General features: G+C 38.1%; 1 protein-coding gene across 1 annotated transcript in view; it reads left to right on the top strand.

Annotated features, from left to right (window-relative positions):
* The first annotated feature begins 1,955 nt into the window (after positions 1 to 1,955).
* The window catches only part of LOC107687019 (ATP-citrate synthase-like), a 29,491-nt gene continuing 7,984 nt past the window's right edge, over positions 1,956 to 23,462 (top strand). Inside the window, exons 1-13 of the mRNA XM_016484157.1 lie at positions 1,956 to 2,144; positions 8,341 to 8,519; positions 10,375 to 10,497; positions 11,514 to 11,576; positions 13,285 to 13,475; positions 16,047 to 16,126; positions 16,995 to 17,125; positions 18,015 to 18,133; positions 19,044 to 19,180; positions 19,977 to 20,038; positions 20,154 to 20,271; positions 21,200 to 21,354; positions 22,713 to 22,806. Of these exons, the coding sequence (XP_016339643.1) occupies positions 8,361 to 8,519; positions 10,375 to 10,497; positions 11,514 to 11,576; positions 13,285 to 13,475; positions 16,047 to 16,126; positions 16,995 to 17,125; positions 18,015 to 18,133; positions 19,044 to 19,180; positions 19,977 to 20,038; positions 20,154 to 20,271; positions 21,200 to 21,354; positions 22,713 to 22,806 (1,432 nt within the window). The 5' untranslated portion in view covers positions 1,956 to 2,144; positions 8,341 to 8,360. The remainder of the gene's footprint in view (positions 2,145 to 8,340; positions 8,520 to 10,374; positions 10,498 to 11,513; positions 11,577 to 13,284; positions 13,476 to 16,046; positions 16,127 to 16,994; positions 17,126 to 18,014; positions 18,134 to 19,043; positions 19,181 to 19,976; positions 20,039 to 20,153; positions 20,272 to 21,199; positions 21,355 to 22,712; positions 22,807 to 23,462) is intronic.

Raw genomic sequence — 23,462 nt, 5'->3', positions numbered from 1 at the left:
AGTATTTTCCCAAAAGTCTTGGGGATCGTCAAGATGTTTTCTGGCAAAACTGAGATGAGCCTTTATGTTCTTTTTGCTCAGTAGCGGTTTTCGTCTTGGAACTCTGCCATGCAGTCCATTTTTGCCCAGTCTCTTTCTTATGGTGGAGTCATGAACACTGACCTTATCTGAGGCAAGTGAGGCCTGCAGTTCTTTGGATGTTGTTGTGGGGTCTTTTGTGACCTCTTGGATGAGTCGTCGCTGTGCTCTTGGGGTAATTTTGGTCGGCCGGCCACTCCTGGGAAGGTTCTCCACTGTTCCATGTTTTTTCCATTTGTGAATAATGGCTCTCACTGTGGTTCGCTGGAGTCCCAACGCTTTAGAAATGGCTTTATAACCTTTTCCAGACTGATAGATTTCAATTACTTTCTTTCTCATTTGTTTCTGAATTTCTTTGGATCTCGGCATGATGTCTAGCTTTTGAGGATCTTTTGGTCTACTTCACTTTGACAGGCAGGTCCTAGTTAAGAGATTTCTTGATTGCGAACAGGTGTGGCAGTAATCAGGCCTGGGTGTGGCTAGAGAAATTGAACTCAGGTGTGATAAACCACAGTTTTAAACGGGGGCAAACACTTCTTCACACAGGGCCATGTAGTTTTGGATTTTGTTTTCCCTTAATAATAAAAACCTTAATTTAAAAACTGCATGTTGTGTTTACTTGTGTTATCTTTGACTAATATTTAAATTTGTTTGATGATCTGAAACATTAAAGTGTGACAAACATGCAAAAAAATAAGAAATCAGGAAGGGGGCCAACCCTTTTTCACACCACTGTATATGCATGCGTGTGTGTTTTCACAATGAACAACTGTGCCGGCTTTAACCATTTAGAGCCAGCTGCAGAAGATAAAATAACTTCATACAGCTAATGATTTTCTTGCAACTGGACACTGACCCTGTAGACCTTATTCAGGTGTAAACAGCTGTGACTTTCAGACTTTACAATGGCATACACGGTGTAAAACCACGTAATTTTCACATATTTTTTGTCTACTTAAATTATTTTTTTCGTCAGCTTGATAATTGGCATGTTGTTACACAACAGAACAATCCATTGAACGCATTGTACTTCTATCCCTCACAGACTCGTTTTCATTCCTGTCAAAAATGAAATATCACTACCCTGACTAAGATTTTTGCCACGCTGATAAACTTGTGGTCTCCAAACTGACTTATTATCAGAGTCTTGCTTCTGCAAACACTGTTGACATCCAGTGATCAATGCTTATGTTTCTATTTAAAGCCTGTACTGTCTGTTTTGTGATTTCAGGTTGAGTCATGTCTCCTGGCTAGAGCTTTTCAAACCCATTAACTGATGCTGCTATGGACAGAGGAGCCAAACAGTGCATTAGCAACAGCCAGTGCGGCAGTGCCCTTTGTAAAGGCCAATTAATTCACCTGAAAAGCTCCGATTTTATCTGACGTGGAGCATTAGATATGGAGCTAATTTAATTTTAAATGACTCTTGTGCAAAAGACGGGAATGTGCTGCCTGGCTTTGAGAAAGCCTCTGAATTTGTGTATATTGATTAATGATTCAGTCTTTGGTTAGCAAATGTGAACATTATTTTGTGAAAATAATGGTTGTTGTTTTCTGATTATAATTTATAAGTGATTAAAGTGATTGTAAATTAAATACTCTAATTATTACAATATGACCTGCATATGTGACCAGACTGTGCGTGCAGTATGGCGCAATTGCTAGCAATGATTGTTTGCTTGTCTGGCAAAATATAAATAATTGTGACAATTTTAGAAATCGCCACTTTCAAAAGTCGGTCCACATTGCACATTCGGGTCATTTTCCGTCCGGTCCGATGAATCGTTCACTGTTCGAGTGGGCGTGGCCTCGAAGCACAGCGGATGGCGAGAGCCAATCAGAGACAGAAGAAATCAGCCAAGGCCATCGTCAGATGTCGGCGTAGGAGAAACAGGAAAGGCTGAAAGCGCAGTGAAAGAGGGAGGGAGCGAGCAGCCACGCTTTCTGGAGGAAAAAGTGTCTCCTGCAACCATATCTCGCCTGTCAACACTCTCAGCCAGACTCCTTACACTAGGAGCTCCCTGAAAGGAGAAAACCTGCTAGAAGCGTTAGAAGTGCATGCACTGGTAAGTGACTTAAAACCTCAGCGTACTAGTAATATAAACCGTGTATACTGAAAGCAGTCTCTCATTTGCAAGTACATTTAGCGAAAATAAGAAACAGAAAATATAAAACGTACAGTGACACAGCTCTTTCTGCCAAAAACACTGTATGGATCAGGGTGACGAACTCTAGCATAGCTTGTCTACATGCATGTTATTTTGATCATGAAAATCAGTCGTACATTACAGACCCGTGCGGAGACAGGTTCTACTGGTCTTTACCTGTAATTTAAATGAATGAATGGCTTCGTTAACACCTTTCACGTATACGGAAGTGTAAAATGCGTTTTATGTTCTTCAAAAACAAAACAAAACACACAAGAAGCTTTAAAAGAAATGAATTAAATTCAGCTCATTTCCTTTAGTTAATTAGCGTAAACAGGAAAGGCTGAAAGCGCAGTGAAAGAGGGAGGGAGCGAGCAGCCACGCTTTCTGGAGGAAAAAGTGTCTCCTGCAACCATATCTCGCCTGTCAACACTCTCAGCCAGACTCCTTACACTAGGAGCTCCCTGAAAGGAGAAAACCTGCTAGAAGCGTTAGAAGTGCATGCACTGGTAAGTGACTTAAAACCTCAGCGTACTAGTAATATAAACCGTGTATACTGAAAGCAGTCTCTCATTTGCAAGTACATTTAGCGAAAATAAGAAACAGAAAATATAAAACGTACAGTGACACAGCTCTTTCTGCCAAAAACACTGTATGGATCAGGGTGACGAACTCTAGCATAGCTTGTCTACATGCATGTTATTTTGATCATGAAAATCAGTCGTACATTACAGACCCGTGCGGAGACAGGTTCTACTGGTCTTTACCTGTAATTTAAATGAATGAATGGCTTCGTTAACACCTTTCACGTATACGGAAGTGTAAAATGCGTTTTATGTTCTTCAAAAACAAAACACACAAGAAGCTTTAAAAGAAATGAATTCAATTCAGCTCATTTCCTTTAGTTAATTAGCGTCTAGGCTGGAGACAAGATGATACTCCTTAACTTATTAGTATTTATTTTGTCTAATATTATCTTTCAATTATTAGTATGTAATTAAATAGTGACCAGTATGATTTTTGGTTTCACTAGTTGCTATTAATTAGATTTGGCACTTGCACACTGCTACTAGTTCCTTCAGAGACTGATACCTATTCAATTAGTCACCAGTGCATATTGCAGTTGTGACTAGTCAATTAGTCACATGTGCTTTAGACACTAGTACCTATTCCCTTGCTACTAGTCACTATCCCAGTAATACCAAGCAACTATTCCATTGGTATAGTGACTAGTAGCAAAGGAATTAGAATTTGTATTTTGTGAGTAGTTACTAGTGAAACGAGTGGATTACTTGTGTAGCGTCTGGACCAATCAAACACACAATATATATTCCTATTTTCCATCGACCGGTTAAGATTTACTACAAAAATTTGGTCTGGTTTTTGCCTTAGTCTGGACAAAATAGGCAGACAGGCTGAAGGAAAATGTAAATCCACTGTCTGAGAGCAGGGACTGGTTGCATAAAAGGCTTAGACTAGTCTTAAAAGTTAGTCATCTAAAAAAAAGTTTTAAGACTGCTCATAACTTTTTTTGAAACGCTTACATAAAAACATAGCTTGGTCTAACTTGAATCCGAAAAATAGCCTAAGACTTCTTGCCCCTTGGTTAACTGCTAGTTGGTCAAACTAGTTCTTAAGACACTGTCTTAACATAGTGTCTAAGTTTATGCAACTGGCCCCAGGTGGTGCTTATGGAACAACAGAAATCGAGCTGTTTCCCTGGTAACCTCTGTTAACAAAACAGCGCTGCACTTGCTTTATTACGCATTACACAGAGGGAAGATGAAAAGCAAATGCCATCAAAACTTTTCTGAAGACAGTCGGTTCCCCCTTATGCATTCATACAATTCATTCAATCATACGTTCTTTCATATAATTTCTCTCAGCAGTCTGCCTTTAGTCATGTTTTCACACAAAACGTAACCTACTCTGCATGAGACTCTTACTAACTTTGCTTAACGCTAAGCAGTATTTACCACAATTTTTTCAAATAGCGATAATCAAATACGGGTTTAATGTTTTCCTTCCACTCAACTTTCTGTTAACATGCTTGGATACAGCACTCTGTGAACAGCCAGCTTCTTTGGCAATGAATGTTTGTGGCTTACCCTCCTTGTGAAGGGTGTCAATGATTGTCTTCTGGACAACTGTCAGATCAGCAGTCTTCCCCATGATTGTGTAGCCTAGTGAACCAAACTGAGAGACCATTTTGAAGGCTCAGGAAACCTTTGCAGGTGTTTTGAGTTGATTAGCTGATTGGCATGTCACCATATTCTAATTTGTTGAGATAGTGAATTGGTGGGTTTTTGTTAAATGTGAGCCAAAATCATCACAATTAAAATAACCAAAGACTTAAACTACTTCAGTCTGTGTGCACTGATTAATACACGAGTTTCACAATTTGAGTTGAATTACTGAAATAAATGAACGCACACAATGCATTCTAATTTATTGAGATGCACCTGTATATGTGTGTGTGTATAATATATCATTTGTAAGTTGCTTTGGATAAAAGTGTCTGCTAAATTACTAAATGTAAATGTAAATGTAATTACCATCTGATGCCATTACCGTACCTTTGTAAATGGGGTCATATCAGGTCACTGGTAATTCTGCGTGCAGTAGGATCAATACTACTAAAACACTCTGCAGCAGTAATATAGGAAAGTACATGACTAATCAGTCGCTGTAGCTGAGACTATCTACTGAATCCACATTCCAGACTAACCCATAGTTTTCTGTTGGCGGGTGAAGATCCTCCTTTATGTTCTTTATGCCAGAATCCATTATCTTTGAAGCATATTTTGATGGATTGTAATAGTTTAAAGTCTGTCAGAACTCATTATTTTTCTGTTGACTTTTATGGAAAGATTTTTAAATGAAGGCCAGGTTTAGTTTTAGAATTTTTATCTAAGATCAAATTTAAAAACTGAATTTTACTTAACTAACCTAGTTCTCGCAATGAATATAGCCAAGGTAGCTCGCATGGCGTTAAATCATAAACAAACAAACAAATCTATTGAATCTAGAAACACACTGCTAGGTTTTCTCTTGCTCATTTATATTACAAAAATGTACCATGATAAACTTTGTTTCTGTAGTTATTGTTACTAGCCCAAAAATATGCTATGTTTTCCAGTAAGTGTAAGCTGTCAGAATCCTACTGTAACTTCTTGTTTTGATTTTATTTTCTAATACAAAGTTTCTGCAGTTTTAGTGGGGAAGCAATATCTCTGTCAAAAATTTTGCTGCATGCAGTGGTCACAGTAGTGTGATATTTCGTAAGAGATGTGAATGTAGACCTCAACTTACAGAAAATGTTTTTTTGTGGAGAAACAGTTTTTACTTAAGTTAAGTAAGAAGCTAGTAAACGTCACAAATAATTACAAAGAATTGGCAAGTAACACATTGAATTACACATGATATTTTGAAGTCGAAAGACTGAAATAGTAGTTTCTTGCAAGGCATACTCCAATAATCTTTATTTTTTATTTGCTTTGAAAAATCTTTTTTTTTACAGTGTATAAAAGCATTTTAAAGACCAGTTTTAGGGTGTGAATTATGGAACCTCTGTGCTCCATTTGATTATATTTTAAAAGCTGCACCTTGATCTATTTTTTTGGATGTAGTCTGTGCTTGATTTTACAAGTTTTCTTGGTTTTCTGTGGTATTGTGCTTAACTTGTTTTACATCACTGGTCTCTGTGAGTCCACTATGACTCATCACTTCCTTCAGGCCGATGTTTGCAGTGATGCTGGATGTCAAATCTAGATGTACATTGATACAGCAATGTGTGAGTGAGGGACTGGGTGTGGTACGATGTTGTTGTTTTTTTTTTGTTTGTTTTTTTGGGCTTTTTATCAGAACAATGCTGACTACAGAAGTCTTTGAATGCGTTGTTTTCTTTACTGTCTGTACGTACATTTACCGCACTCTAGTGATTTGGGTGGGTGATGTGCAGGGAGGGCTTTGGGGGTGGAGCGGTTTCTCTCTCTTCATTAGTAAATTGCTGGGTCAAGGACCGGACTGTCTGTTACAGTAACTGAACACTCTGTTCTCCTCGCCACATACATCCACATTAATTCTCATCGCAGAAGGGGAGCGGTGGAAAAAAAGTGAGACCATTCTCAAGGTGCATAAAGAAGATAAAATGACATTCTTATTTGGAGCATTACTTTGTCCTTGCAGACAATTTTATCCATAAATCAGTAAAAGGTTCTGAGGCCTTTTTTGGAATGTTAGTAATAGGCAATGCTTTTAATGTTTAATGTTTTAATAGATAAAACAGAAACCTGGAAACATTTTTAGGATTTTATCAAATATCAGATTGAAAGAAATTAAGTAGTTTTTTTTATTGTAATGTTGTGTTTTAAAATTGTTTGATCAACTTGCTGTGAAAATATAGGCATTGTTGCTGATGTGTAAATAAATAAATGCATTTTTTAGGATGTTAGTTTTTGTTAATTTTTTTTTTTTCCATTTGTTAAAAGAAAAAAGATTATTAAATACACGACTGTTCAAAAGTTTGGAGTCAGTAGGATCTTTAAAAATGTTTTTGAAAGAACCCATGGTAAATTTTACAGTCCGTGTCACATGATCCTTCAAAAATCATTCGAATATGATGCATTTTTTAATGATTCTTTGATGAATAGAAAGTTCAAAAGAACAAAGTTTATTTGAAATAGAAATCATTATTATTCATTGAATGCGTTCTTGCTAAATAAAAGTAGTAATTTCTTTCTCCAACGAAAAAAAAAGGGGGGAAAAAATCTTTTCAATGGTAGTGTATTCATTTTTGAATCATTGGATCCATATATTGTCTGTGTTGTTTCAGCCTATGCACACTATGGTGTTGAATGCAGATTGAGATTTGCTATTAGAGTTGGTTTTTCTTGTCATTCTCTGCCGACTGGTTTATCTTGTCTTTTTGAAACAAAGACGGGGTATGTTGACCCCACTGACAGCCCGGCACTCTCGTTCTTCTGCACGTCCTGACAGGGTTCAGACAGGCGGCGGTGATGTCATCTGAATGAGACCTCAGCCTGCCAGTCACAAATGCACTCATGTATGAGAGTTTTCACTGTTGCACTGTTGATAAAGAGAATGGAAACAACAACAACTAGCTCAAATAGGTGTACTAAGATTTAGTGTAATTGGTTATAAAGACATTGTCTGCACCTCAGACTGTACTGTCTGTCTGGATGGGTTTTCTTTTGGTTCAAGAAAGTTCAGCTGATTTGTGCCTGATTGCCCTTCTGTCATGTGTCAGTCAGACTGCAGTTGAATGTTGCTCTCGTGCACCGCACAAAGTCCAGGGCTAATCAAATCAGAGTGAGCATCAAGCCAATTTTTAGCTGCCTTTCCTGATTCAGGGAAAGGTAAAGAGATAGATCAGCAGATAAACAGAGAAATGGTTTTCTTTTGGTTCAAGAAAGTTCAGCTGATTTGTGCCTGATTGCCCTTCTGTCATGTGTCAGTCAGACTGCAGTTGAATGTTGCTCTCGTGCACCGCACAAAGTCCAGGGCTAATCGAATCAGAGTGAGCATCAAGCCTATTTTTAGCTGCCTTTCCTGATTCAGGGAAAGGTAAAGAGATAGATCAGCAGATAAACAAAGAGAAATGTAATAATAGTGAGAGAAAAAAACATGGAAAATGACAAAACATTTGTGTCTGTGTCAGCAGCATGCTATTTAAATGTAAGCATTGTGTAATTTAAATGTGTAGCAAGGGTGTTAGTTTCCCAGTTAATGCAGAATGGACAAAGTAACTTGGCTTCATGTATTTATCTTATGTGTTGTATATTAAATAAAAATGTATACCCTTGTATACCTTTTTTTTTTTGTTGTGCAAATGTCAGTGACTTGTAAATCTTATTTGTGTCTATTAAACTATGGTAACAAAGTGTGTCACAGCAAATCTAGCAGAAAGTATTTATTTATTGATTGATTGATTGATTTTTGATTTTATATAGCCTTTATTTATTTATTTACTTTTTTATTTATTGCACTGATCTGACCTGTTGCAGTTTTGTAGAGCATTTTTTAAAAAGTGCTGCTCATTTATTGGTCTCAAGTGACTGATGGCTAATGAGTTGCTGTGTGTTTTTCTCTGCAGTGCTTTAGTCATCTAGCACCATGTCAGCCAAAGCCATCTCTGAGCAGACAGGGAAGGATTTTCTTTACAAACACATTTGCACTACAGCCGCCATACAGAACCGCTTTTGCTATGCTAACGTGACGGCAGAAACTGACTGGAAGCGACTGGTTCAGGATCACCCCTGGCTTCTGACGGAGGTAAGACAGCTGTTGGTAAAAAAAATCGATCTGGGGTGACATTTGGACTTGAGGTAAAACTGCAACTGCCAAGTGATGCCAATGATCAAAAATGACTTGTGTCCATGAGGCACTTATACATAGGCCAGTAATTAAAACAAATAGTACAGGTGGAATTAGAGAACTCATTGTCTGTGTTCGTCTCCGACACATTTACAAACTGTTGCAAAATGGATCATTATGTACTCTTGGCTAGTAATTGGTAACACTTGGTTTTGATCTCTATTCAAAAACTATATAATATAAATATTGTAAATATAATATATGATATAAATATTGTTTAATTGTATTATAATATAAAATAATAATATTTTTATTCATTCAATTATATCTTCATTAAATTAAATTAATTATATATTACATATATATATTTGTTTCTAAAATATATATTAGTAAGAAATGTACATATTTTTATTGCAATACATTAATACTATGTACTGTATGCATAGGTTTTAAATTGAGTTTGTAGCAGTTATTGCCATTATTAACAGAATAGTTTCTCTAAATGATTCACAAATCATCCATCGAATGCACTGTTACCAGCAGTTCCAACCAATTAGATGTATAAAGGGAAATTTTGCTGAAGACTCGTGAGGGATAAATAAGTAAAAGAAATCGCATAGTGAGACATTGAAGATGTTGGCGGAGAGGATGGCGGTCATTAGTATGCTACTTGACTAGCACATCAATTAAGGGAGCTAAAGTGAGCGTAGCAGACAGTACAGGGACAGTTTCTGCTGAAAAAGCACTCTTAATCACCTTTTATGGAGGAGCCAGAGGGTTAATGATATTAGATATGACTCATGGTCTCTCTGTCCCCTCCCTATCTTTAGTCAGTGACTGAGACGGGCTTAATTAGGAAATCATGAAATTTCTTTTGACCGCCCTCCCGCCTTCTGTTTGTGTTTCTAAAAATGAACAAGGAAGTCCAGTTTTATTTAACACACAATGGGCTTCAAAAGCCTGAGACCATGTTCATTTAAACCTGGAAGAGGATTTCGGTTAATTTAAACCTTGCGATGATCTTTAAAATTTTAAAACAAAGTTGAAGTGAAAATTCAGACCATTCTAGATCTCGTAGTCTGTTTCAAACTAGTCATTTTGTTACAGTTTGTCAAATTCTTGAATTCCCATAATTTTCCATTCATTGTTGTTTTTGCAATAATCCACTTTTTTTTTTCCCCCAGAGTAACCGATGAGCGGATTGACATGATGAATTCTAACTTCCTTTTGGATGATCTTGTGTTTCAGTCTCCCTAAAAATCTATGTTAAAATGGGGTAAAAAGGTCAACTGATGCTGATGTCAAATGCTGACAAGAGAAAATGAGCATGACTTGCAGCGCTTAATTGAAAATACTCTGTGTAAAATAATAAAATGTTAAAATAATGTGTGCTCTTATCATTTTGTGGACAAAATCCCGTGAACATCGCCCCAATCGGGAGCTGTATGTAGGATATGTGTGCACATGTGTATTCAGTGCAGCTTACCTCGTGTCGCTTCGTCATCCACCCATTCATTAAACTATGACGGGTTACTGCAAAAAGTTACATTGATTGCAAAAAGACGGTCATTGGGATACTGTAAACTTTACAGTGTAAAGTGATGAAACTATGGTGCCATGTACTTTCTTAAACTATTTTCATAGATTTAACATTATATTATCCTTTTTTTTTTTTAAACGCGTTAATTTGACTAGAAACACCAGAGACCGGAAATGTAATGCACTTATCCGTAATGATTCGGGCATTCAGGAAAAAGGTGGATATGATGCTTAACCTAATAAATGATAATTAATATGTCATGCTTCTGTCCAGCGGTTGGTTGTTAAGCCAGATCAGCTGATCAAGCGCAGAGGAAAACTGGGACTGGTGGGTGTGAACCTGGATCTGGAGGGCGTGAAGGAATGGCTCCAAACCCGCCTTATGAAGGAGACAACGGTGAGGACAGATACCCAAACCACCTCTTAACCTTTATCTTTAGTTTCATTGGCATATTAATGTGTAAATTATGTGTAAATTGCATTTGCTGTGTGTGCAGTTTATGTAACCCAGTATATTAAATGTCATGTCCTGCGTTCAGCGTTGCCTGAGGGCCAAAAACATATTGCTGAGAGAAAGACAGACATTGTTTTCTTCTTATAATATTTTTGTGTTTTGCTGTCGTATGCTGCACATTTTTTGTAGGTTATTTCTGCAAGGTCTCTCTCTGTCTTTCGTCTGCTAGACTGGTCATAGCTCCTGTGTACTCTCCCTCTTTCAAGGGAGCGTTTCATCGTTTTCCCACCTTGTCATCTCTTTATTTTCTCTCTCTCTCTTTCTCTCTCTTTCTCTCTTTCTCTCTTTCTTTCTTTCTTTGAAATGTCACCTCACCTTCCTCTCTCTTTCTAGCTGTATGCTGCACATTTTTTGTAGGTTATTTCTGCAAGGTCTCTCTCTGTCTTTCGTCTGCTAGACTGGTCATAGCTCCTGTGTATTTTCCTTTATTTTCTCTCTCTCTTTCTCTCTCTTTCTCTCTTTCTCTCTTTCTTTCTTTCTTTGAAATGTCACCTCGCCTTCCTCTCTCTTTCTAGCTGATTTATATCAACTGGCCTTTTGGCCCACTGTTTTGACTGCAGCACAAATGAGATTGTTTTGTGTGTGTGTGTGTGTTTGGCTTACGGCTCTGCTTGTCAAATCTTTCGTTTTTCTCAGAGTCCCTGAACACTGAGGTCCAGTCACTGGTGCTCAACACAAGGCTTTAGACTGTATGAACACTTGCTCTCCTTTTCTTTACCTCCTCCTTCCCATCTCTGGCCTCCTTTTCTTCTGCCTCTTACATAATTCTCTTTTCATTGTGTGTTTTTCATTAGGAGAAGCTTTTAGATTCAGACCAAAGGCAATTTCTGACATTTAACCCTTATGGAAAGCCTTATATACTAGCATAAGCTTTTAAAATGAACATCTCTGTCTCTCAGGTGGGGAAGGCTAAAGGGATCCTCAAAAACTTCCTGATTGAGCCCTTCGTAGCCCACAAGCAGGTGAGCCCATGAATGCATAATAATAATAATAATAATAATAATAACTGTAATAATCATAACTGTGTATATGAATGAAATGGTTAATTTAATTGTTGTATAATAATAATAAAAGCGGCAGAATTATTGTATTATTATAAGACACAGTTAATTATGCATCTAACATATATTTTATTTGGTCATTTATTGGAATTATTATTATTATTATTATTATTAATAATAATTAAAATTAGTCAAATAAAATGGAATAATAAAAATGTATGTTAGATGCAGAATTGTTATTAATAATAATAATAATAATAACAATATAATTCTGCAGCTATTATTATTATTATTAACTATTTTGCTGCTAATATAAATTTTTATAGTAGGGGTTGTGTTATTTAAATCATTGTAAAATTATGATATTGTATGTTAATGGATTACTAATGAAGTTGGCATTAGGGGCACGGCACTGGATTGGTTCTCATCATACCTCTCCGATAGATCAGCTAAGGTGATGATTGGACACTCGTCCTCTCCTTCTGCACCGCTCACCTATGGGGTACCTCAGGGGTCCCTCTTGGGGCCTATCTTATTTTGTTTGTATATGCTCCCCTTGGGTTCGATCATGAGGAAATATAATATTTCATATCATTGTTATGCTGACGATACTCAGATCTACATTCCTCTCAACTCTGATCACTCTTATTCTGACCTTTTTAATTGCTTTGAAGATATTAAAGGCTGGACTGGCAGAAACTTTCTCCAACTAAATGAGAGCAAAACTGAGATTGTTGTCTTTGGACCCTCAGGTGCTGTCTCTGATATCACTATTAATCTAGATTCTATGTCATCAAACATTCATCCTTTTGCTAAAAACTTAGGTGTGATTTTTGACACTGATCTGAAATTTGAAAAACAGATAAGTGCTGTGGTGAAGAGCAGCTTTTTTCAACTAAGGCAAATAGCCAAATTAAAATCTATGCTCTCGTTTAAGGATTTGGAGATAGTTACTCACGCCTTCATCACTTCCAGACTTGATTATTGCAATGTGCTTTATATGGGTCTCAATCATTCATCGCTGAATCGCTTGCAGTTGGTCCAGAATGCAGCCGCGAGGTTGCTGACTGGTACTAAGAGGAGAGAAAGCATTTCTCCTGTCCTAGCATCTCTTCATTGGTTACCGGTGCAGCATAGGATCCATTTTAAGATTTTATTATTTGTGTATAAAGCATTAAATGATCTAGCCCCATCATACTTGTCCGAACTTCTCAGTTATCAGCAATCCTCTCGCTCTCTCAGATCCTCTGATAAACTTTTCTTGCATATACCTCGCTCTCGCTTGAAATTTAAGGGGGATCGGGCTTTTTCTGTAGCCGGTCCTCGACTATGGAACAGCATACCTCTGGACATTAGATCTGCGCCTTCCCTTCCTGTTTTTAAATCCCGCCTGAAGACTTATCTGTATTCCTTGGCTTTTGGATGAAATGTATGTTTGTGTATGTTAATGTGTTTTGTATTGATTATGTGTTTTTGAGTCATTTCTTTTTATTCTCTTAATCTCTATATTTACTTATTTGTATATGTACAGCACTTTGGCATACACTAGCTGTTTTTAAATGTGCTATATAAATAAACTGACCTTGAACTTGACCTTGACTATCCGAGACCTGGCTTGAGCAAAAATGAGGAAGGGAGAGGTAACTGTTGAATTGTGACTTTCCCACAGGAGGAGGAGTTTTACGTGTGTATCTATGCCACACGTGAAGGTGATTACATGCTCTTCCATCATGAGGGAGGTGTAGACGTGGGAGACGTGGACTCTAAAGCCCTGAAACTCTTGGTAGGAGTGGATGAGAAGATCAGTGCGGACACAGTCAAGAGTCAGCTCCTCACACACGCCCCTGCAGATAAGAAAGAGTGAGTCAGACAATCAAATCAAATAAATAAATATTACATATTGTATAAATGTTAAAGGAACACGCCACTATTTTTGAAAATAGGATCATTTTCCAACTCCCCTAGAGTTAAACAGTTGAGTTTTACCGTTTTCAAATCCATTCAGCCGATCTCCGGGTCTGGCGGTAGCACTTTTAGCTGTAGCTTAGCATAGATAATTGAATCTGATTAGACCGTTAGCATCTCGCTCAAAAATGACCAAAGAGTTTCTATATTTTTCCTATTTAAAACTTGACTCTTCTGTAGTTACATCGTGTACTAAGACCGACGGAAAATGAAGAGTTGCGATTTTCTAGGCCGATATGGCTAGGAACTATACTCTCATTCCGGCGTAATAATCAAGGAACTTTGCTGCCATACCATGGGTGCAGCAGGCGCAATGATAGTTACCTAGTTGGGGACTATTTTCATGCTAACGGTCTAATCAGATTCAACGATCTATGCTAAGCTGCAGCTAAAAGTGCTACTGCCAGACCCGGAGATCGGCTGAATGGATTCAAAAATGGTAAAACTAAATTTTTTTTACTCTAGGGGAGTTAGAAAATGAGCCTATTTTCAAAAATAGTGGCGTGTTCCTTTAACATATTTTAATCCATTCAGCAGAAATGCATCGATTTTCTCACTAAATTGTAGTGAGAGTGAAATCTATCGACTATAATTCTAGTCATCTATAGTTTTTATGTATAGTTTATTTAGCCTTTTTGTGTTGTGCTGAGGTGTTTGCACTTCATCGTTATGCCGGTCCGCAGTTTAGTTTTTTGTTTTTTTCTGTCAGTTGTGCATGAAAATCAAGATTTAAAATCTGTATAGAAACTCCTTTTTATGCTATATGCTGATTCAACTTCCTTTGCCATATAAAAACCACTCTAGGGGAAATATAACCATAATTTAATAGCTTCAAAACCCCCTTGGGGGTCACTTCTGCATCCCTGTATGTAAGATGCTTCAGGCAGTTCTTGGTCTTGCTATATCGAGACAGGATAACAGTGAGCAAAAAAATTAGACTGATGGAGAAGAACGGAGAACAAACAAGCAAACGAGGTGCTCTCAGCTGTGCCAGCACTAGTTGAGGTCACTTTGATCCATTACACAAATGAAATCTTTCCCCGTCTCCTCCCACCCCCCAGTATTATTCAATTCACGTCTATAAACTGTCCGTCTTTTTGATGGCACACATACACTGACATCTCGTTCTGGCTGGCCTCACCGTCTTGGCTGACATTGAGATTGACGGGGAGACAGGATTGGCTGCATTGGCCAGTATCCACACACCTCTATTTCTGTTCATCCATCTCTTTTATTCTTCCTCTCTCTCTCTTACTGTCAGTCAAACACACACACACACACACACACACACACACAACGTTTTTAGGAAAATTACAGCTTGAAATAAAACATGCAACTCCCTCTCACAAATATTGTGCCGTAAAACAGAATTTTCCCTCCCCCCAAATCTCCTTTTGTTATTTTTCACTGAGTGTATTTACTGATTTATTGTCATCCCACAAGTTCCTCCCTCTTCCTCCAGTGATTCAGTCTCCCTGTCATTCCGGGTATAATTTGTGCTCTCCGGACTACAGACCGTCACAATTAATTTTTTTTATGAGGTGGATGACGGATGATTCTCTCACTTTCTCCTCCCTCACATCTCCCTCTATTTTCCCCTTATTACCTCAAACACCAGCTGTTCCGGCTCACACCAGTAACCAGTTCTGTCGTTTAATCGAGTGTCATTACTGTTCATAGTCTGTTTGTTTCTAGTTTGTTTTGTATACAATATTACAGAAGCATCAGTAGTCAGTATTGCAAAAATTATGTTCTTAATCAGTATTTTTATTTTTTCAAATGCTGCTTACTGACTTTTTGAATGAATACTTTTTTGTTTTGCATGGATCATCAGTGATGTTACAAAAGATTTCTATTTCAAATAAAAAATTTTTGAGCTTTCTTTTCATAAAAGAATCTCGAATAAAAGTGTATCACTGTTTTCACAAAGCTATTAAGCACACAACCGTTTCCAACATTGATAATAAGAAATGTGTCTTCAGCAGCAAATCAGCATATCTGAATGGTTTCTGATGGATCATGTGACACTGAAGTAATGATCATCACCATCACAGGAATAAATTATAGTTACAAATTAAAATAAAAACTTTTTAAATGTAATATATTTTATAATAAATCACTGTTTTGCTGTATTTAAAGAAACTTAGTCCTGTGAACCCCAAACCTTTAAACACTCTTTTAAACAAACAAGTGCCAGTGGATAAAGAAAAAAACTTAATTTCAGAGTCTCTAACAAGTCTGTTTTGTTTGGTTTTGTATTTCCAATGTTTGTTCATTCATTTGGGTTTTAAATGACAGTCATTAAATTGTCAAGTACAAATCCACATATTTACTTTGTGAAGTCAATGATGAGGTGGAACTAAACTAAACTACTTCATTTGTGTCTGTTTAGCACATTCAAAATATTTAATGTAACAATAATATTGTTAACGTAATATTACATGGATGTTTTTTTTTTGCCTGCAGGATGTTGATTAGTTTCCTGGTGGGCTTGTTTAACATGTACGAAGACTTGTACTTTACATACTTGGAGATCAACCCTCTTGGTAAGTCTTAAAAGCGGCCCATCCCACCTCAGCTGACGGTCTCTTATGGATGACGTTTGTGCACCCAGCCGGACTTCTGATTCAATTCTTCCCAAAGTCTAGGCACTGTTGATTCGCTCTATGGAGACCAAAGACAAAGCACTTCCAGTTCTTTGCAAGGCAGTAAAAGTTCTGCTTGCTCATTACATTTGGATGACTAAAAACAAATCTTATGTACACAATATTGATTTGCTTATTTTCCTTCATTACTGAAGGCTGAACTCCGATCCAACTCAGTGTGAAAAAAAACATCATAGAATGTTTTGAGGAAAGATTTAATTTGATAAAATTAAGGTTAATTAATTAACATGGATGCTGTTTGATGGTGACTGGGAATGTTTCATATGGCATTAATTAATAATCCCCGAGTGCCCTATGGCATCTGTTCCTGTGTTGTGAACTGAGTTTCAAATTTCCTTTGATGTTCCTCTTCGTGTTTTTGTCTATAATAAGTCACATTTTTAACATTTCGCATATTTAAACAAGCAGTGAATGTTGGCTGTTAGAAAATACACTTGTTTCTTATAGCATTTCACTTTTTTTAAACCATAAAAGCGCATAGTCATCCAGTGGAATGCATGACTCAAGATTCATATATGCCAATAAGAATCAAAATATTGAAACACTTTAATGCGCGTGAAAACATCAAGTGCACCTCAACATCGCATTTCCACAGCGCAACCCAAAGCATTCAGTAACTGAGATTTAAATGAAGCATTCAGTGGAAATGTGCATTTCATTATTGCCTAAGGAAGGCAAAAAATGCAACGTGACATCAGTTTGTGAAGTTGAAACTGGGATGAACAAACGCTCTCTTTCTCTCTGTCAGTGGTCACTAAGGATGGAGTGTATGTGCTGGACATGGCTGCTAAAATCGATGCCACAGCCGATTACTTGTGTAAAGCCAAGTGGGGTGATGTGGAGTTTCCCCCTCCCTTCGGCAGAGAGGCCTATCCGGAGGTAACAATCAAAATCACATGTAGATGTGTATTTTGTTGGATGATATTGTACATTTTCAGTGATTCAATAACAGATGCCATCTAAGTATTAATTTGTATGAGTTGATCTGTAAGCCCAACTAGGAACAGGAAGGAACTGCCTGACTTTATCACTGGTTGTTGATTCATCAGCGGACGCTTGTACTTCTCTCATTCTGCCGCATTTGCTTACTTTCACTTCTAAAGTATATGATTTAATAATTAATTAGAGGCAGTCTTTCATAAATCATTCATTCACCACACACAGACACGATTACAGTGATGAGTCATGCAGAGAGCGAGAACGATGTGTTTTCTGCTCTGCGTCATTGTTGGCAGTATGTGTTGAGGCAATGTTTATCTGACAGAAGGCAGGTTTAATTGGTCTCACACACACAGATACATTAGCTGTTACAACAGACTGGTTTTGCTGGAATAAAATTAGAGTTGGTGTTTTAATAAATAACTTTTGGTATACTCTTGTACCTTTCTGTCAGATGTGCTGCTGTAATTAGTTGTTGATCCATATGGGTTGGACAGGGAAGAGTTAAATATTTGGCCAATTATTCATTAAATATTTGGCCAACACGCAGTCCACGAGCCATTTTATGAAGTTTCTGTTTACTGTGTCTGCACACCTGAAACTAATTGGTTTCTGCTGCTATTTGTCATGTATAAGCATTTTATTTCTCTAATTATGGCATTTTACTAGTAGATACACCTTTTTGTCATCTTTTTTTTTTTTTTTTTTTTTTTTTTTTTTAATTTACCATGTGATTTGAACCAAACTTGAGAATGAAAAAACAGCAGATTTTGTGTTTAGCCACTGATGTAAGGTGCAGTACACAAACCTTTTCATAACATTCCTGTAGGAGGCATACATAGCAGATCTAGATGCTAAGAGTGGCGCCAGCCTTAAGCTCACTCTCCTGAACCCTCGCGGACGGATCTGGACTATGGTGGCAGGGGGCGGAGCTTCTGTCGTCTACAGGTACCTGTCACTCAGGAGTTAGTCTAGTTTGCATATGATGTGTGAATGTTAACTCTTAGTGTTAACTGCTTAAGTTTAAAGGGATATTTCATCCAGAAATAAAAGATTCAGTCATTGACTCTCATATCATTCCAAATCTGTAGTACTTTATTTCTTCTGCAGAACACACAAGATACTTTGAAAAATGTTTCAACTGTTTTGCCCATACAGTGAAAGTCTGTGGTGTCCAAAGCAACACTGGACCTCATTGACTTTCATTGTTTGGACAAAAACACTAAGACATTGTTCAAAAGATCTTCTTTTGTGCTCCACAGAAAGAAAGAAAGTCCTACAGATTTGTAAGGACATGAGGGTGAGTCAATGACTGAATTTTCATTTCTAAATGAAATCCTTATGAGTGAAATCCTTAACAGTAGCTTGGAATATGCAATTTACAGTAAGAGACCGTTTGAAGAAAGATGCTGGTGTAATGAGCAGAAATCTTGTGCTTCATAGACTGAGAGATGAAGCAGATACCTGCCTGAGCCAGACTCTGAGAGCTAAATGACATTACCATCCATGCTTGATAACAGTTATCTAGAGGTTTATCTTTCACTGCTGCATCTGTCCTTCTCTCTGGATGGAGAGAGGAGATGGAGCGAGAGAAAGCATTGTGAGACTAATTAGGATGTGTACGTGCTGTCCTCTGAGAGTAGAGCAGAGGATCAAGAAACCAAATTTTTTCCTCTTTAATGCTCATAAACAAACAAATAAACCATGAACAAATAAAACGGATGCTAGATTTACTGGTTAATATTGACTTGTTCTATTTCCTGTGTTTCCTAATGTTGTGATTTCATTGGGATTTCTGTCATAAATATTCTTGGCATAATAGCCAATAGTTTAACATTGCATTTTTCCTCTCTCATAGTGACACAATCTGTGATCTGGGCGGAGTCAATGAACTGGCCAATTACGGAGAGTATTCAGGTGCTCCGAGTGAGCAACAAACGTACGACTATGCCAAGACCATCCTCTCCCTCATGACCCGTGAGAAACACCCCAATGGTACGTCCACCAAGACCTTGTTGTCCAAGTCTTAAAGTCCAACTTTCTTTGGAAGTCTTTCACCTAAAAGGATTTGTTTTTGTTTTTTTTTGAGCAAGTGCTTTTATGAATTTTTTTATTTTATTTTATTTATTTTTTTTACAAGTCTTGTCTAAACGTTTTATTTTTTAATGTGTAAAATCTTTAAAACTTCATCACTAAATACTAGGGGGAAATAATTCGTTAATTTTAAATTTAATTTTGGAGAGGTTTGTCCCACACCCAGATTTTTTAAAACTGTCCCTCTATAAGAAATGTTTATTAAATTTATATTTATATAAAAAGTTAAAATCCAGAAAAATTCTTTTTACTTTGTCATATTGAAAGAAATATTATAAATTATTATTATTATTATATTAAGAGGTAATTATTAGCATCAATACTGCTGTGATTACCAAACAATTTTGTTTCAGAAACATTTTTTTAATTCAAAGTTACTAGACTGGTAGCTAACTTGTTAACAATCTTAAGGCTTAACCCATTTTTTTTCAATCAGAAAGTGAAAGATGTCATCACTATAATGTACTTTTGAATGATTTTTTGATGTACTGTGTGTGGTAAAATCTACTGATAGTTTAATCAAGGCCATGATCATGTTCCATGGCATGTGATAAATGTTACCTGAAACTTTCCTGAAAGATTCTGTATGTTTGATTTTGAAAATCTAAAGTAGGCAGATTAAGACGATGAATCACTCCTTTATGTATATTATATCTGCGGTATCTAATGTGTCACTGTTTTTTTTTCTCTTGTGTAGGTAAAGTCCTGATCATTGGAGGCAGCATTGCCAACTTCACCAATGTAGCGGCAACATTCAAGGTTTGATCATAGAGTCCCTCATACTGTGCATGTGCATTTGTGCCATCTATCTGCACATGTGAATATTGTAACACACACCCTTTTTGTGATTGTTTGGCTGTTTTGTATGTATCAGGGTATCGTCAGGGCTATCAAAGATTATCAGGACCCTCTGAAAGAGCATGAGGTCACTATATTTGTCCGTCGTGGCGGCCCGAACTACCAGGAAGGTTTAAGAGTGATGGGGGAAGTTGGTGAGTTTGTGCATGTGCACATTTGTAAGTGTACATAGTCAAAGCTTTGAGACTTAGGGCTGTATCATACACTTGGTGCAATGCGGCGCCAGGCGTGACGCAAGTGTTTTTTGCTAGTTTCAGCCCGACGCAGTAATAATTTTCACGCCCTGCACCACATTGTTTAAATAGCAAATGCATTTGCACCCATTTGTGCACTCATGGGCGTGCTGGTCTGAAAACAAGGTGTGTTCAGGCGCATTGTTGGTGCGTTGTTATTTTGAGGCAACTAAAATAGACTGCGCCATTGACCAACTAAAGCCTGGTTTAAAGTCAATGGCGCAGTCATTTTTTTTGTTATTTAAAGAGCGCGTTAGTATAGGCGGGTCCACAGTGCGTACACTCTGCTAATTACACACACAGAGTTAGGTACACACACAGCAGCACACAAGCATGCCAAATAGTACAAATTAAAGTATTAAAATGTAAAAGATTATTATTGTGTAGGCTACATAAATATAAAAATGCCTACATGTCATAATGGATAGTCATTGCATGTATCAGAATTAGGCTACCTATTTGCTCGTGCACAAGCAGCTCCGTTTCCTCTCTGGAGACGCGTTCTGTCTTTGCTCTTGCAAATTACACCATGTAAATAGCAGATCCACCATGGCAACTGGCTCTTAAAGGGAATGGGAGATGAGACTTTGATTGGTTTATTGCACGTTATGCCCAAAACACACCCATTACTCATTAAGAGAATAGGGACAACCTTTTTAGACCATGCGCTGGGTGCGCCGGCCGTTTTTCCCATCGTTAAACTAGCAAAAGTGGATTTGGACACGCTCTAAGTGCACCTGTGCCGTGCGCTTTAGACCTGGCGCTTAGATCGTTAAAATAGGGCCCTTAATCTCATGTTCATGTCTTTTGTGTGTGTGTGCTTGTGCAGGAAAGACCACCGGTATCCCCATTCATGTTTTTGGCACTGAAACCCACATGACTGCTATTGTTGGAATGGCACTAGGTCACCGGCCAATCGCCACACAGCCTCGTGTTGCCGCCCACACTGCTAACTTCCTTCTCAACACTAGCGGTGGTACCACAGTGAGTGAATGTGTGACTTGATCTTTTGTTCATGTCTTAAGTCTTACTTTAAATGTGCTTGCATTAAAAACCTCTCAAGCATGCCATTAGATGATCCAGGGCTTTTAGTAAAGTAAAGTTTCCTATGACGCAAGTGTTTTTTGCTAGTTTCAGCCCGACGCAGTAATAATTTTCACGCCCTGCACCACATTGTTTAAATAGCAAATGCATTTGCACCCATTTGTGCACTCATGGGCGTGCTGGTCTGAAAACAAGGTGTGTTCAGGCGCATTGTTGGTGCGTTGTTATTTTGAGGCAACTAAAATAGACTGCGCCATTGACCAACTAAAGCCTGGTTTAAAGTCAATGGCGCAGTCATTTTTTTTGTTATTTAAAGAGCGCGTTAGTATAGGCGGGTCCACAGTGCGTACACTCTGCTAATTACACACACAGAGTTAGGTACACACACAGCAGCACACAAGCATGCCAAATAGTACAAATTAAAGTATTAAAATGTAAAAGATTATTATTGTGTAGGCTACATAAATATAAAAATGCCTACATGTCATAATGGATAGTCATTGCATGTATCAGAATTAGGCTACCTATTTGCTCGTGCACAAGCAGCTCCGTTTCCTCTCTGGAGACGCGTTCTGTCTTTGCTCTTGCAAATTACACCATGTAAATAGCAGATCCACCATGGCAACTGGCTCTTAAAGGGAATGGGAGATGAGACTTTGATTGGTTTATTGCACGTTATGCCCAAAACACACCCATTACTCATTAAGAGAATAGGGACAACCTTTTTAGACCATGCGCTGGGTGCGCCGGCCGTTTTTCCCATCGTTAAACTAGCAAAAGTGGATTTGGACACGCTCTAAGTGCACCTGTGCCGTGCGCTTTAGACCTGGCGCTTAGATCGTTAAAATAGGGCCCTTAATCTCATGTTCATGTCTTTTGTGTGTGTGTGCTTGTGCAGGAAAGACCACCGGTATCCCCATTCATGTTTTTGGCACTGAAACCCACATGACTGCTATTGTTGGAATGGCACTAGGTCACCGGCCAATCGCCACACAGCCTCGTGTTGCCGCCCACACTGCTAACTTCCTTCTCAACACTAGCGGTGGTACCACAGTGAGTGAATGTGTGACTTGATCTTTTGTTCATGTCTTAAGTCTTACTTTAAATGTGCTTGCATTAAAAACCTCTCAAGCATGCCATTAGATGATCCAGGGCTTTTAGTAAAGTAAAGTTTCCTATTGTTGAGTCTTTCTCCACTGCTTTTAGAGATCACATCTTAATGTGCTGCTTGTACCGGACTATACGTGTCACCATAAAAACTGACAATTTCTTACTACTGCTCTCTCTCCCTCTCCCAGACTCCTGCCTCCTCCAGATCGGCCTCTTTCTCTGAGGTCAAAACTGGAGCAGAAAACTCATCAGCTCAAAAGACTCGTGCTGGGCTTCCTCCAGGTTAGTGCAAATGGGATCACACTCCCACAAGCAGACAATAATCACAGTAACTGAGTAGATTTATGGTAGGTTGGTGCACCTCCTACAGGCCCATGATAGCAGGATTTCAAACAATCATCAACACAAAGATAATACAGGGAGACCATACGCCCTCTATGTCCTGGGTGGGATTTCTAAATTGCCTAAAATGTCTGGGTTTTGCCTTTGCTTTCCTAATGTTTTCAAAATTACTGACGGGAATAAATAGTCGTTTGACCAATAGTGTGCAGGCATTGTACATAATCGACCAATCATGGCATGAGAGAAGGTGGGATCTACAAAGAACAGTCAAAGCAATGCAACTACACATACATAAAATATATGAGGACTGTGCAGAGCACATCAATAGGAAAACAAAGCCAAAACCTGGACACTATAGGCAGTTTAGAAATCCTGGCCAGGGCATGTTGAGGAAACATGATTATATGGTCACACTAGATCAGGGGTGCCCAAACTCGGTCCTGGAGGGCCGGTGTCCTGCAGAGTTTAGCTCCAGCCCTAATCAAACACACCTGAACCAGCTAATCAAGCTCTTACTAGGCATACTAGAAACTTCCCTGCAGGTGTGTTGAGGCAAGTTGGAGCTAAACTCTGCAGGACACCGGCCCTCCAGGACT

This window comes from Sinocyclocheilus anshuiensis, unplaced genomic scaffold (assembly GCF_001515605.1).
Source record: "Sinocyclocheilus anshuiensis isolate Anshui unplaced genomic scaffold, SAMN03320099.WGS_v1.1 scaffold1287, whole genome shotgun sequence".
Classification (NCBI taxonomy): Eukaryota; Metazoa; Chordata; class Actinopteri; order Cypriniformes; family Cyprinidae; genus Sinocyclocheilus; species Sinocyclocheilus anshuiensis.
This window is presented reverse-complemented; position numbering and strand designations above follow the sequence as displayed.